The sequence below is a fragment of the Budorcas taxicolor genome, chromosome 7 (assembly GCF_023091745.1).
Source record: "Budorcas taxicolor isolate Tak-1 chromosome 7, Takin1.1, whole genome shotgun sequence".
NCBI lineage: Eukaryota > Metazoa > Chordata > Mammalia > Artiodactyla > Bovidae > Budorcas > Budorcas taxicolor.
The window spans coordinates 3964405-3977937 of NC_068916.1; the positions used below are offsets into that span (position 1 = coordinate 3964405).

The following is a 13533-nucleotide window of genomic DNA, read 5'->3' on the forward strand; positions in this document are numbered from 1 at the left end:
TTTAACTAGAAAAGTCTGGCCAGGGAAGAGAACCCAATCCCCGTGGACAGGGGGACCCCAAAGAGTCCTTGAGTCTCTCGAGCCAGAGAAGACTGGCTCCTCATCAGACTAGGTTCTGGGTCATTGTCTCACTGGGTCCCTCCAGAATGATCCGAGGAAGCTGGGCCTGTGGCACAGGTGGCCATGACTCTGGAAGAGGGGGCTGCCCTGCTGAACCCCAGTGCCCCAGTTCATGCACGCAGGCTCAGTGGTTTCTGCTCCTTGTGACCCTATGGACTGTAGCCCTCCAGGCTCCTCTGTCCATGAGATTTTTCTGGCAAGAACACTGGAGTGGGTTGCCAGTTCCTACTCCAGAGGATCTTCTCCATGCCATGCCTTAATAAGGCAGGATAGGCCTGGGTCTCCACCTAGGAGATATTCATTCCATCTGGGGTCTGGGGTTTGATTCTTGGACCTCGTATGTCCCTGGCAGAGCTTCCTGCCCCTCGGTCTCAGTCTTCTCCTTTGGAAAGCAAGCAGGTAGATGACACCACTTGGGTTGCAGAGCGCTGCCTATGTGTGCTCTGATTCTGACTGCCTCCTAGGTTGCCTGTGTACCTGCAGCAACCACGTGAGGAGGGGGGACAACCCTCCCTCCTTTACAGGCAAGTGTATCGAAAGCCCAGGAGCTCCAACACCTGGGCTGAGGCCGCCTGGTCAGACAGAAATGGTGCTGGGAACTCAGGACACCAAACGCCCAGACCACTCACCCACTGCCACCCTGCCATGTGTCTTTGGGTTCCATCAGTGAGATGGGCTCGAGACACCAGCGTGCCCCCAGACTGCAGACATGGGAAGAGCCCATGGCAGCATACAGAGAGGTCTGCTGGTGTGAACACTATTAACCACGTGCCAGGACAAGGGGACGGCCCGCAGCATCCTCGCCCCGCCATCTGTCTTTCTCTCAGAGACATGTCCTGCTGTTTCAGGGCCACTTACTCACTTATCTCACAGATATTTGCTCACCCTCTCCAAACCTGGAAGGGCCCTAGGACGCAGGGATGAGTCAGAGTGTGGGGGCCTGCAGGGTTCCCCTGGGTCTCTCTTCTCCTCTCTCTTGGCACAGACTGGTGACCTTGGTGTCCCAGTCTGGCTCTCATTCTTCCTGCCCTTCCTGTTTGCCGTAGACCCCTTCCTCAGAAGTCCAGGATGCCTCAAACGTGTGTCCTCAGGGGTCTGCAACACCTGTGCCCCATCCTGTGGCCCTCAGAGAATGGCCACCCACCTTGCCCCTCTGCCTGCCGGGGCCCTGTATTAGCTTCCTGCAGCTGCTGGAAATTACTGAAGACAAGAGAAACGTCTTCTCTCACGTCTGGGGGCCAAAGTAGTTATTAGCAGGGCTGTATTCTCTCTGGAGGCTCAAGGGGAGAACCCTAGAAGGAACCTCTGGCCACTGCCCTCTAAAGTGGTGGGAAACAGGAAGTGCCAGCCCTTCTGATGCTCTGAGAGAATCTTGAGATCTGTCCATTTATGTGGAACCCTCTGATTCTTAAGTTGGAGAAACTAATTCAAGCTTTTAAAACTCCTGAGTGAAGTCACTAAGTAGATGTGTTAGGTGATCCCAACCTCCATCCCTCAGCAAAGATGAACAATTAAACAGCTATCATGAACAGAAGCAGCCCTAGGAGAGCTCTGCAGTCCACTTAAAAACTTCAGTAACACAGTCGAACCGAAAAGAAACCCTGAGAATAAAAGCTCAAGAAGAGAAGGAAGACGGTTTCATTCTGCGTGTGCCATCCTATCATCCCCAGCAAGAATGTTTCCCTCACTGGGAAAAGGAGTGGTGTGAGCCATCAGCTTTCCTAACTTCTTTGGGTGATGCACAAAGGACCACCCAGAGACCAGCAAAACTGAGATGAATAGAAACCACTAGGAAGAAGAACAGGGATTCCCATGAGCTGCGTAGTGGGAGTGACCGTGGCCTGCTCTGCAGAGGAGCCCAATAGCTTTCACCGCTAAAGAAACCAATGGCCAACACGGCTGCTGCAGACCTCCTGCAGATTTTACTGCTGAGGCTTTGCTCTATGGGTAATTGCATTCACAGACACAAGGCACCCGAGCCCTCCTGCTGCCACCCTCCCCTTCCCCACCCTCAACACAGGATGGGCAGCTGGCCCAGGCCTTTACAGTTACATACATGCAGGACATAAGGACATGGAACAACAGACCAGCTCAAAATGGGGAAAGAAGTATGCCAAGGCTTTATTTTTGTCATCCTGCTTATTAACTTTTATGCAGAGTACATCATGTGAAATGTAGGGCTGGATGAATCACAAGCTGGAATCAAGATTGCCGGGAGAAATATCAACAATCTCAGATATGCAGATGATACCATTCTAACGGCAGAAAGTGAAGAGGGACTAAAGAGCCTCTCAGTGAGAGTGAGAGAAGAGAGTAAAAAACCTGGCTTAAAACTCAACATTCAGAAAACTAAGATCATAGCATTCAGTCCCATCACTTCGTAGCAAACAGATGGAGAAAGTGGTAACAGCGACACACTTTATTTTCTTGGACTCCAGATTGCTGCAGATGGTGACTGCAGCCATGAAATTAAAAGATGCTTACTCCTTGGAAGAAAAGCTATGACAAAGCTAAACAGCATATTCAAAAGCAGAGGCATCACTTTGCCGACAAAGGTGCATCTAGTCCAAGCTGTGGTTTTTCCAGTAGTCATGTATGGACGTGAGAGCTGCACCACAAAGAAGGCTGAGCTCCAAAAGAACTGATAATTTTCGAACCGTCATGCTGGGGAAGACTCTTGAAAGTCCCTTTGAAAGTCTCTTTCAAAGACTGCAAGGAGATTGAACCAGTCAATCCTCAAGGAAATCAACCCTGAATATTCATTGGAAGGACTGATGCTGAAGCTGAAGCTCCAATATTTTGGCCACCTGATGCAAAGAGCTGAGTCATTGGAGAAGACCCTGATGCTGGGAAAGATTGAGGGCAGGAGGAGAAGGGGGCGACAGAGGAAGAGATGGTTGGATGGCATCATGGACATGAGTTTGAGTAAACTCTGGGAGATAGTGAGGGACAGGGAAGCTTGGCATGCTGCAGTCCATGGGGTTGCCAAGAGTAAGAAATGACTTAGCGACTGAACGACAAGTGTGGAATACCTGCTTAGACCATGTTTAACCCCCACCAGTGTGCATATACTCAGGATTAGCCTCCAGTTGTGCACATGTTTGCCATCAAGTTGATTTCCATCCTCAGCCTCTGCTGCCATGTGTGCCCCCATGGTGAGACCCTGCAGCCCTAGGAGTACATATCAACAGCCAGGGCTCAGGTAGCTGCTCTTGTGCCTGTAGCTGGTCCTTCCTGCTGGGCCTGACCCTTGTCACGAACGACAAGTGGACACTGCCACTACACAGGCCCTGAAGCTACGTATGTGCATACTGCTTGTTCTGGCTACCACCACTGCCAGCTCTGGTAACTAGCTGCTGAGCCCACAGTCCCCCCTGAGGACCTGAAGGGTCCTTGCATCCATTATGGGCTCACTGCAGTAGTTGTCACCAGGGACCACACAGTTGCTGATGTCATGGATCTAGCGGCCTGAGCCAATGAGATGCCAAGCGTCCCCTAGACCCAGAGCCGCCATACCAAGTGTCCCCCACACTTGTGCTTTGCCCCACTAGGTCCAGTGTGCCCTCCCCACCAACCGCAGGTGAAGGTCAGTCAGTCTATAAAATCTGGAAATGTGAAGAAAGCTATGCAAGGCACGAGGATTTTGAAGAATTGGGTAAACATCATGTCATCAAAGGAATGCAGTGAATTTTCAGTAGCTGACCCAAAAGAAATGAGATACATGAATTGCATGATAAAAAATTCAAAGTTATTGTCCTAAAGAGAATCTGAAAGCTACAAGATAACTCAAGACAAAAACTTAATGAAATCAGGAAAACAGTGCAAGAACAAAATGAAAAGTTCAACAAAGAAATAGAAAATATAAAAAGAACCAAACAAAATTTTGGAGCTGAAAAATACAATGACTAAGTGGAAGAATTCAATAGAGAACACAAAACAGAGAATCAGTGAACTAGAAGACAGATCATTTGAAGTTATCTAATCAGAAGAACAAAAAGAAAAAAGAGTGAAAAGGAATGAGGAAACTTATGGGACTCATTAAGAGAATAATCTATGCATTACTGAAGTCCAAGAAGGAGAAGAGGGGGAGAAAGTGGCAGAAGGTTTATTAAAATTCTTTTAATAAATAATAGCTGAGAACTTCTCAAACCTTGGAAAGAGATTTAGACATCTAAGTTTATGAAGCTACTAAGTCACCGCAAAATGACCTTCTTAAAGACACGTTATAATAAGCCATCTAAAAGCAAAGACAAAGAGATATTTTTAAAAACAGCAAGAGAAAAAATTTCTGTCATATAGAAGAATCCCAATGAGGCCATCAGTGGATTTCTCAGCAAAAACTTTGCAGGTTAGGAGAGTGGAATAATATGTTCAAAGTGCTGAAAGGAAAAAAAACTACCCATGAAGAATGCTTTACTTGGCAAAGTTGTCTTTCAGAAGTGAAGGCAAGAAAAAGACCTTCCCAAACAAATGCTGAGAGAGTTCATCCCTACTAGATCTGCCTTATGAGAAATGCTGAAAGGAGTTCTCTAAGCTGAAACAAAATGACACTCATTTAGTAATATGAATATGTGAAAATATATAACACACTGGTAAAGGTAGATATACGGTCAAATTCAGAATACTTTAATTCTGTAATATGGTGGTATGTTAACTACTTAACTCTAGTATACAGGTTAAAGAACCAAAGTATTACAAATAGCTATAACTACAATAATTTGTTAGTGGATATACAGTATAAAAAGATGTAAATTATAATGTTAAAATATAAAATGTGGAAGTGAGGGATAAAAATACAGAAATTTTTGCATGTAATTGAAATTAAATTATTAACTTAAAATATACATTTGTATCTATAATATGTTTCAAATAAGCCTCAGGAACCGCAAAACGAAAGCCTTTATACACATAACGTGAACATGCTCATAAACTGAAGAGAAGAGAATCAAAGTACGCCACTACAGCAAACCATCAATTCCCAAAAGAAGACAGGAAGAGAAGAAGAAGGGAGTGATAAAAAAAGTCAGAAATTAGTTAGCAAGATGGCTTCGATAAGTCCTTACTTATCAACAATTACTTCAATGTAAGTGGGTTAAATTCTCACATCAAAGGACAGAATGACTGAATAGACTTAAAAACAAGCAAACAAAAGCAAGACACAGCTATGTGCTCCCAACAGGAGACTCACTTTAGCTTTAAGGATACGCATAAGCTCAAAGTGAAGGAATGGAAAAAGTCTATGCAAAGAGAAACCAAGAGGAAAGGGGCAAGCTATACTTATCAGACAAAACAGACTAAGTCAAAAACTGTAATAAGAAACAAAGAAAGTCTTTATATAATGGTCAAGTGGCAATTCAGCATGGGAATATACCAATTGTAAACGTATGTGCACCCCACATCAGAGCACCTAAAATTTTCAATCAGACAGTGATAGATCTGAAAGGAGAAACAGACAACAATGCAATGATAGTGGGAGACTTTAGGCCATCCAGTCAGAACATCGATGAGCAAACATTGGGTTTAAGCTATGCTGTGGGCCAAGCGGACCTAGCAGACATAGGACTCTCCACCCAGCATTAGCAGGATACACATTTTTCTCAAGCCTGCATGCGACAGTTTCCAAACGAGGTCACATCTTATGTCAAAAAACAAGTCTTAGCGAATGTAAAAGACTGAAAACATACCAAGAAACTTTTCTGACTACAGTGGTATGAAACTAGAAATCAATAACAAGAGGAAAACGGAAAACTTCACAATTCATAAAATTAACACACTGCTGAACAACCAAAGGGTCCAAGGAAAAATCAAAGGGCCATAAAGAAAATATCTTGAAACAAACAAAAAATGGAAACACAGCATACCAAACTTATGTGGCATGGCAAAAGCAGTTCTGAAATTTTATATATGTTCTGAAATTTTATAATATAAGCACTTCTGAAATTTATATATAAATTTTATATGTATTTATAAATGTATATGTGAAAGTTTATAGCAATAAAAGCATACAATAAAAAAGAAAGATCTCAAATAAACTACCTAACTTTATACCTGAAGGAACTAGGAAAAGATGAAAAAAACTAAGCCCAGAGTTAGTGGAAGGAAAGAGATAACAAGGATCAAAGCAGAAATAAGTGAAACAGAGAATAGAAAAACAATGAAAAAGTAAACAAAACTAAGAGTTGGCTTAAAAAAAAATTGACAAACCTCTAGGTAGACTTGCCAAGGAAAAGAGAAGACTCACTACACGAGAGAGGAGACAACTGCAACTGGATATTACAGAAATACAGACTGTAAGAGACTACCATGAATAGGTATATACCAACAAATTGACCAACCTAGACAAAATGAATAAATTCCTAGAATTATACCACCTACCAATACTGAATCGTGAAGAAATAGAAATCTCAACAGATCAATAATGAGTAAGGAGATTGAGTCAGTAATCAAAAATCTCCAAACAAAGAAAAACCCAGGACTACATGACATCACAGGTAAATTCTACCAAACATTTATTGAAGAATTACTGTCAATCCTTCTCAAACTCTTCCAAAAATTTAAAGAGGAGGGAACACTCCTAAATCCATTTTTGTGAGGCCAACATTATCCTGACACCAAAGCCAGATGAGGACCCTATAAGAAAAGAAAATTACAGGCCAATACCCCTGATGAATATAGAGGCAAACATTCTTGACAGAGTATTAGCAAACCAAATTCAACAGCACATTAAAAGGATTATACACCATGATCAAAGTGAGATTCATCCCTAGGATGCAAGGTTGATTCAACATATGAAAATCAATAGATGTAATATACCACCTTAATAGAATGAAAAATAAAATTTATATTAATATGATCATTTCAATATGCACAGAATAAGCATTTGACAAAATTCAACCTTTCTTATGATAAAAACTCTAAACAAATTAAGTGTAGAAGGAACATACCTCAACATAATAAAGACCATATGTGACAAGCCCATTGCTAATATCATGCACAATGGTAAAAGGTTAAAAGCTTTCTCTCTGAGATCATGAATAAGACAAGTGTGCCTGTTCTCACAACTCCTATTGAAAATAATATTGAAAGTTCTAGCCAGAGCAAGAAAAAGAAATAAAAGGCATCCAGATAGGAAAGACGTAGTAAAATTGTATCTGTTTCCTTATGACATGATCTTGTATATAGAAAATTCTAAAGAATCCATCAAAAACACTGTTAGAACTAATGAATAAATTCAGTAAAGTTTTAGGGTACAAAATCAACATACAAAAATCACCAATAGTGAACTGACAAAGAAATAAAATATTTCCATTTCAATAGCATCTGATACTGTAAAATACTTAGGGATAAATTTACCCGAAGAAGTGAAAGATCTTTGGACTGTATACTGTAAGATACTAATTAAAGATATTGAAGAAAACACAAATAAATGGAAAGGTATACTGTGTTCATGGGTCAGAAGAGTTACTATTTATAAAATGTCCATAGTGTCCAAAACTATTTATAGATTCAATGCAGCCCTTATCAAAATTCCAAATTCCAATATTAAAAAAAATCCTAAAATTTTTATGGAACCACAAAAATACCTCAAATACCTTGAGACAGAACAAAGCTGGAGGCATCACACGTCCTGATTTCAAAACATATTATAAAGCTCTAGTAATACAAACAGTATGGTACTGACATAAAACCAGACACATAGGCCAATGGATCAGAGCCAAGAACCCTGAAATAATCCTATGCATATACAGTCAATTTATATTTGACAAGGGAGCCAAGAAGTTTCAATGCGAAAAGACAGTGTCTCCGTGCTGGGAAAACTGAGTGCAAAAAAGTGAAATTGGCTTAGTCACCATGGGGAACAATATGGAGGTTCCTCAAAAAATTAAAATATAACTACCACGTGACCAGCAATCCCGCTTCTGGGAATGTACCCAAAGAAAATAGAAACAGGATATTGAAGAGGTATCTGTACTCCCATGTTCATTACAGCTTTATTCACAATGGGCATGGAAACAACCCAAATGTCCATCTGTGGATGACAAATTGATAAAGAAATGTGGTATTTATGTACAATGTATTCTACAGATGCTGTTGAAATGGAAATATTTTTATTCAGCTTTTGTAAAGAAGGCAGTCCTGCCACTTGCACAGAATGGCTGAAACTAGAGGATATTATGCTAAGTGAAATAAGCTAGACACAGAAAGACAAATATGTAAACCTCACTTATGTGTAGAATCAAGAACAGCGAAACTCATAACCACAGGTTGTCAGGGGCTGGAGGGAGGAGGAAATGGGAGGTGATTGTCAAAGAGTACAAAATTTCAGTATGCAAGATAAGTAGGTACTGGAAATCTTTTATAAAGCACAGTGCCTATAACTAACAATACTCTATGAAAAATAGTCTATAATATACTTAAAATTTGCTAAGATGGTTGATTTTACATATAGTGTTCTTATTGCAAAAAAAAATGATAACAATAAAAAGTGTAGGGGGATACTGTGAGAGGTGATGGGTATGTTTATGACCAACCCACTCCAGTATTCTTGCCTGGAGAATCCCATGGATGGAGGAGCTTGGTGGGCTACACAGTCCACGGGTTGCAAAGAGTCGGACACGACTGAGCGACTTCACTTTCACTTTCATGGTGGTGATGGTTTTACGAGTGTGTCAAAGTGAAAGTGTTAGTTGCTCAGTCATATGTGACTCTTTGCAACCCCGTGGACTGTAGCCTGCCGGGCTCCTCTGTCCCTGGAATTCTCCAGGCAAGAATACTGGAGTGGGTTGCTGTTTCCTTTTCCAGGGGATCTTCCCAACCCAGGGATCAAACCTGGGTCTCCTGCACTGCAGGCAGATTCTTTACCATCTGGGCCACCAGGAAAGCCCTCGTGAGTGTATGAAAGGGAAGTCGTTCAGTCGTGTCCGACTCTTTGTGACCCCATGGATTATAGCCTACCAGGCTCCTCTGTCCATGGGATTTTCCAGGCAATAGTACTGGAGTGGATTGCCATTTCCTTCTCCAGGGGATCTTCCCAACCCAGGGATCGAACCCAGGTCTCCTGCGTTGTAGACAGATGCTTTCCCGTCTGAGCTACCAGGCTCATTCCCAAACTTATTGAGTTGTATATATTAACTGCTGCTGCTAAGTCACTTCAGCCGTGTCCAACTCTGTGTGACCCCATAGACGGCAGCCCACCAGGCTCCCCCGTCCCTGGGATTCTCCAAGCAAGAACACTGGAGTGGGCTGCCATTTCCTTCTCCAGTGCATGAAAGTGAAAAGTGAAAGTGCAGTCGCTCAGTCGTGTCTGACTCTTTGCAACCCCATGGACTGCAGCCTACCAGGCTGCTTCGTCCATGGGATTTTCCAGGCAAGAGTACTGGAGTGGGGTGCCATTGTCTTCTCCAATATATTAACTATGTACCATCTTTTTACATGTCAGCTGTACCTCAAAAAAGTGGTTTAAAAAATTCCAAACCATGAGTAGTTTGTAAGTATATGATCTAAAGAAAATACGTCTGCAGCTTGACACAGGGGAGACTCCTACTGTGACAGTTGGCTTATGGAACCAAAAGTATGGGAGCTGAATGGGGCAGTGATGGTGGGATGGCCTCAAGGGGAGGGCAGGGCCATATGCCTGCAGTTGGGGGATGGCATGTGAGGGGTCTGAGCCAAGCGTTGGAGAATCAGAGTTTATCAGATGGCCAAGGGTGGGGGAAGCAGCAGGCCTTCCCAAGCTGAGGGCTCCGTGGATTCAGGAGCTTGAAGGCCAGGTGGTGTGCACTGTATTGGAAGGACGGGACTGTTTTAGGGACTGGTGTGAGGTGTGTGAGCTGGGAGCAAATAGGACAGTGGCAGGCTGAGAGCCTTGGATGCCAGGGTGTAGAACGGCTTGAATCCTGATGGGGACGGGGATCCTTTGAGGGCTTTACAGCATGGAAGAGCCATAACTAGTTTTTGTGGAGGCAGCAGTTCAGTTGCTGTAGAGTCTGGGCTGCTGGCTGTCACGGATAAAAGGATATTCAGTAGGGACTGTGGCCTGCAGCTGAAGTGTGTGCTCTATCCATGGTGTCCGCTGCTGGGCACCAGGCACTGTTGTCAGAGCCTGCATTTTCCAAGGGAAGATGAAATTCCAGATTTCAGGCATGAAATCTTATCATTTTGAGGGTCGGTTTCAGAACTTTGAAAATACTGTGTCCTGTGGCATACCTGTGGCAGGTTCAGTCCCTGGCTGAGAGTTTTGGCCTTTGTCTTGGACTTTGAGCTCCTGGTGTGGAGGGTGGGGGTAACCCAGGCAAGAATCTCTTCCTCAGACAGGGTTCACCACCCCCAGATGGCTGGCCTTCATGGGTGTAAGTGGAGGCTCTGGCATGATGGGGCCTCTGTAGCCACCTATTCATGCCCTTCCTGGCCTAGGGTTCAGGCCTCACACCTAGCTGGGGTTCGCTGGGCCCTGCGCAGCCAGGTTAGAAGTTCTGCTCTCTGGGGCCCTCCTCACTGCTTCCCCTCCTTGGTCTGCTGTGATCTGGGAATTTGAACAATCTCATCTTTGCCCTGTAGGCTGGCCTGATCCGTATGGAAGAGGAGGAATTCTTTATTGAGCCCCTGGAGAAAGGTCTGGCGGCAAAGGAGTCTGAACAGGGCCGTGTACACGTGGTGTATCATCGACCGACCACCTCCAGATCCCCTCCTCTGGGGGGTCCACAGGCCCTGGACACAGGTAAGGCTGCTGCAGGTGGAAGGTTGCACGGTAGCCCTTGAATGCTCCGCTGGGGGGAATCCAGGCACCATTTCTGTAGGTCTGGTCCCAGGCCTGGGCTGAGACCACCCTTGCTGACCACATAGCACAGTGGGGGTGCTAAAATGCTGAGTTGGGGACCTCTGCTTTGGGTGTATGTGGGCCATAAACCTGTGGGCCTGAGGCCTCCATGTGAGCGTGTGTGTGCTAAGTCGCTTCAGCTGTGTTCGACTCTTTGTGACCCTGTGGACTGTAGCTCACCAGGCTCCTCTGTCCATGGGATTCTCTAGGCGAGTGCTGGAGTGGGTTGCCATGCCTTCCTCCCAGGGGATCTTCCCGACTCCAGGATTGAACCCGCATCTCTTACGTCTTTTGTATTGGCAGGTGGGATCTTTACCACTAGCTCCACTTGGGAAGTCCTGAGCAGGCAGTAAAAGCTGCCTGAGGGTCTGACCTAGCGTCAGGGAGCAGGCAAGACCCAGACCAAGCCTGAGTCCCGTACCCACGTCTGGGAGCCTGTGCCTGGGCTCACGGACGAAGGCCCTGAGTGTTTCCTTGGCCCCGACTGGATCCTGCTCCCTCTGGGAGGCAGCGGGGGGGCCAGCGGGGGCGGGGAGTGCTCCACAGAGAGCCCAAAGGTACAGCCTCGGCGACCTGTGCACACACTTGTGTGGTTTTATCTTTTTCAACTTAGAGCCAACCGCGCTCTTGGGCCCAGGAGTGAGGAGGGAGCTGCTGGGCAGGTGGTACAGCCCCTCAGCGCCCTCCGGGAGGCCAGACCTGCGGCCTTTGGCCCAGAGCTCGCGGTGTCCTCAGGGTCTCCCTGGCTGCAGTGAGGCCAGGCTGGGTTCTGGCTGTGGTCCCGGCAGGCCTCGCCGTGCCCAGGCTCTGTGCCTGGCTCTGGCAGGCTGCGCTCAGCCCTGAGTTTCCAGTTGTAGATCCCGGGCTGCACTGGGTCATGGCCACGCAGGTGGCAGCAGGCAGGGCACAGAGGCCACGTCTGGAGTTAAACTCATCTGTGTGTTGACAGGAAACCCTGGGCCCGCCCAGCTGTGCTGTGATTAGCCAAGACACTCCCACTGCCCCCAGGCAGCCCGCCTCATTTAATTTAGGTCTCTCTGAGTTCCCGGCTGACAGATAAATTGGGTGCAGCCTGGCAGGGCACCATTCCGATTTCGAGGACTGGTATCAAGTACTTTTGCAAAGGAATTGTCCCATCAGGATGCCCAGTGCTCTGTAGAGTCGATCAATACTCGCTGCCCCTCCTCCCCAGATGATGAACTGCAAGCCATCTGCCAACAGTGGAGGGGGTCCCCCAGGCGCTGCCTTCCTGGCCTTCCCAGCTTCAGCCCCTCCTATCTCCCCTACCCTTGGGCTTCTCTGCATGGGGAGGAATGGAGAGTAACCCCATTGGGTGAGGGCAGGAGTGGAAATGGGGCAGGCGCTGTGCCTCAGATCAGGGATCAGGACCCTGGTGTTGCTCCTTGCTGGCTGGCTGCCCTTGGGCAGGTTTGGGTCTCTGGCCTCTGCTCTCTCATCTGTCCAGAGTGATTAGAAATGCCTGTGCTTCAGAGAGCTGAGGGCTGGCCACTTAGGTTTCGGTGCTTCTGGGCTGGCTTTTACTGGAAGATTCAGGGGGTTTCCTGGCGGGGGCCGCTTAGGCCAGGTGAGGTGGAGCCTGCACAGTGAGGCTGCCAGATGCCCGGGTCAGGCTGCTGATCCCTAAATCCATGTGCTGCTGTCTCGTGACCATGCTGCCCTCCTTCCTGGCCGGGCCTTCTTTCCCAGGCTTCTCCTGGCCTCCTGACATCTTCTCTGGAATCCTTTCCCTAACCTCATCTGCCTATGTCTGGTGAGCGCTTAAACTCAGAACACAGGAAAGGGATTCCAAACTCAGCACAAGCCCAGAAACCATTGACCTTAGGAGATTCTAGGGAAGGCCAGTTGCTCGGGTCTGGCACTGAGGCTGCGCTGAAATGGGCTGGGGGGCAGGGCTCTCCGGACTGAGCTCTGGACCTCAGCCCAGGGCTGTGGGTATGTAGGCTGAAGGCCGTGGGTTGAAGGTAGCAGGTCTCAGCCAGAGGCCAGAGTCTGGCACCAAGCACCCTTTCCTTGGTGTCCCTGCCCAGGGTCCACCTGACCCCGTGTGGACGATGTCCCCAGAGAGCACATTTCTCCCTGCATGTGCCTGGTTGTTCCCCTGTGCCCAGGGTTGAGGCCCACTCTGGCTGGAGGTGGCCCAGACACACTTTTTTGCTGCGGCTGGTCTGAGGGCCTGCAGTGACTCCGGACAGTCCCGCTGTCCGTCAGCCCCAGTCTTGTCAGGGCCCACAGTGGCAACTGGTAGATGCATAAAAGCAATGTCCTTGTCTGAGCACGTTTGCTCCATGCTCTTTCCTGCAAGAGGACGTGACCTACTGGGCGCAGAACACCAGTGTGTGCGCGTGCGCGTGTGTGCGTGCGTGTGTGCGTGCGCGCGTGTGCGCATGTGCGCGTGCATGCGTGCGTGTGTGCGCGTGTGTGTAAGCTAGGGGACCTCTTTTTTCTGATGAATTCTGCTGTGTGGCTCCGATCACGGAAGGCAGGAGGTGCTAACTGGAAGCTGAGGGCCCCCATGAGGCAGCTTCTGTAAGCGTGTTTGAAATACCCTGGCCATTTATCGAGGACATGGATATAAT

General features: G+C 46.8%; 1 protein-coding gene across 1 annotated transcript in view; it reads left to right on the plus strand.

Annotated features, from left to right (window-relative positions):
* The window catches only part of ADAMTS2 (ADAM metallopeptidase with thrombospondin type 1 motif 2), a 261969-nt gene that overhangs the window by 68362 nt on the left and 180074 nt on the right, over nt 1–13533 (plus strand). Inside the window, exon 3 of the mRNA XM_052642795.1 lies at nt 10678–10837. Coding sequence (XP_052498755.1) covers nt 10678–10837 — 160 coding nt within the window. The remainder of the gene's footprint in view (nt 1–10677; nt 10838–13533) is intronic.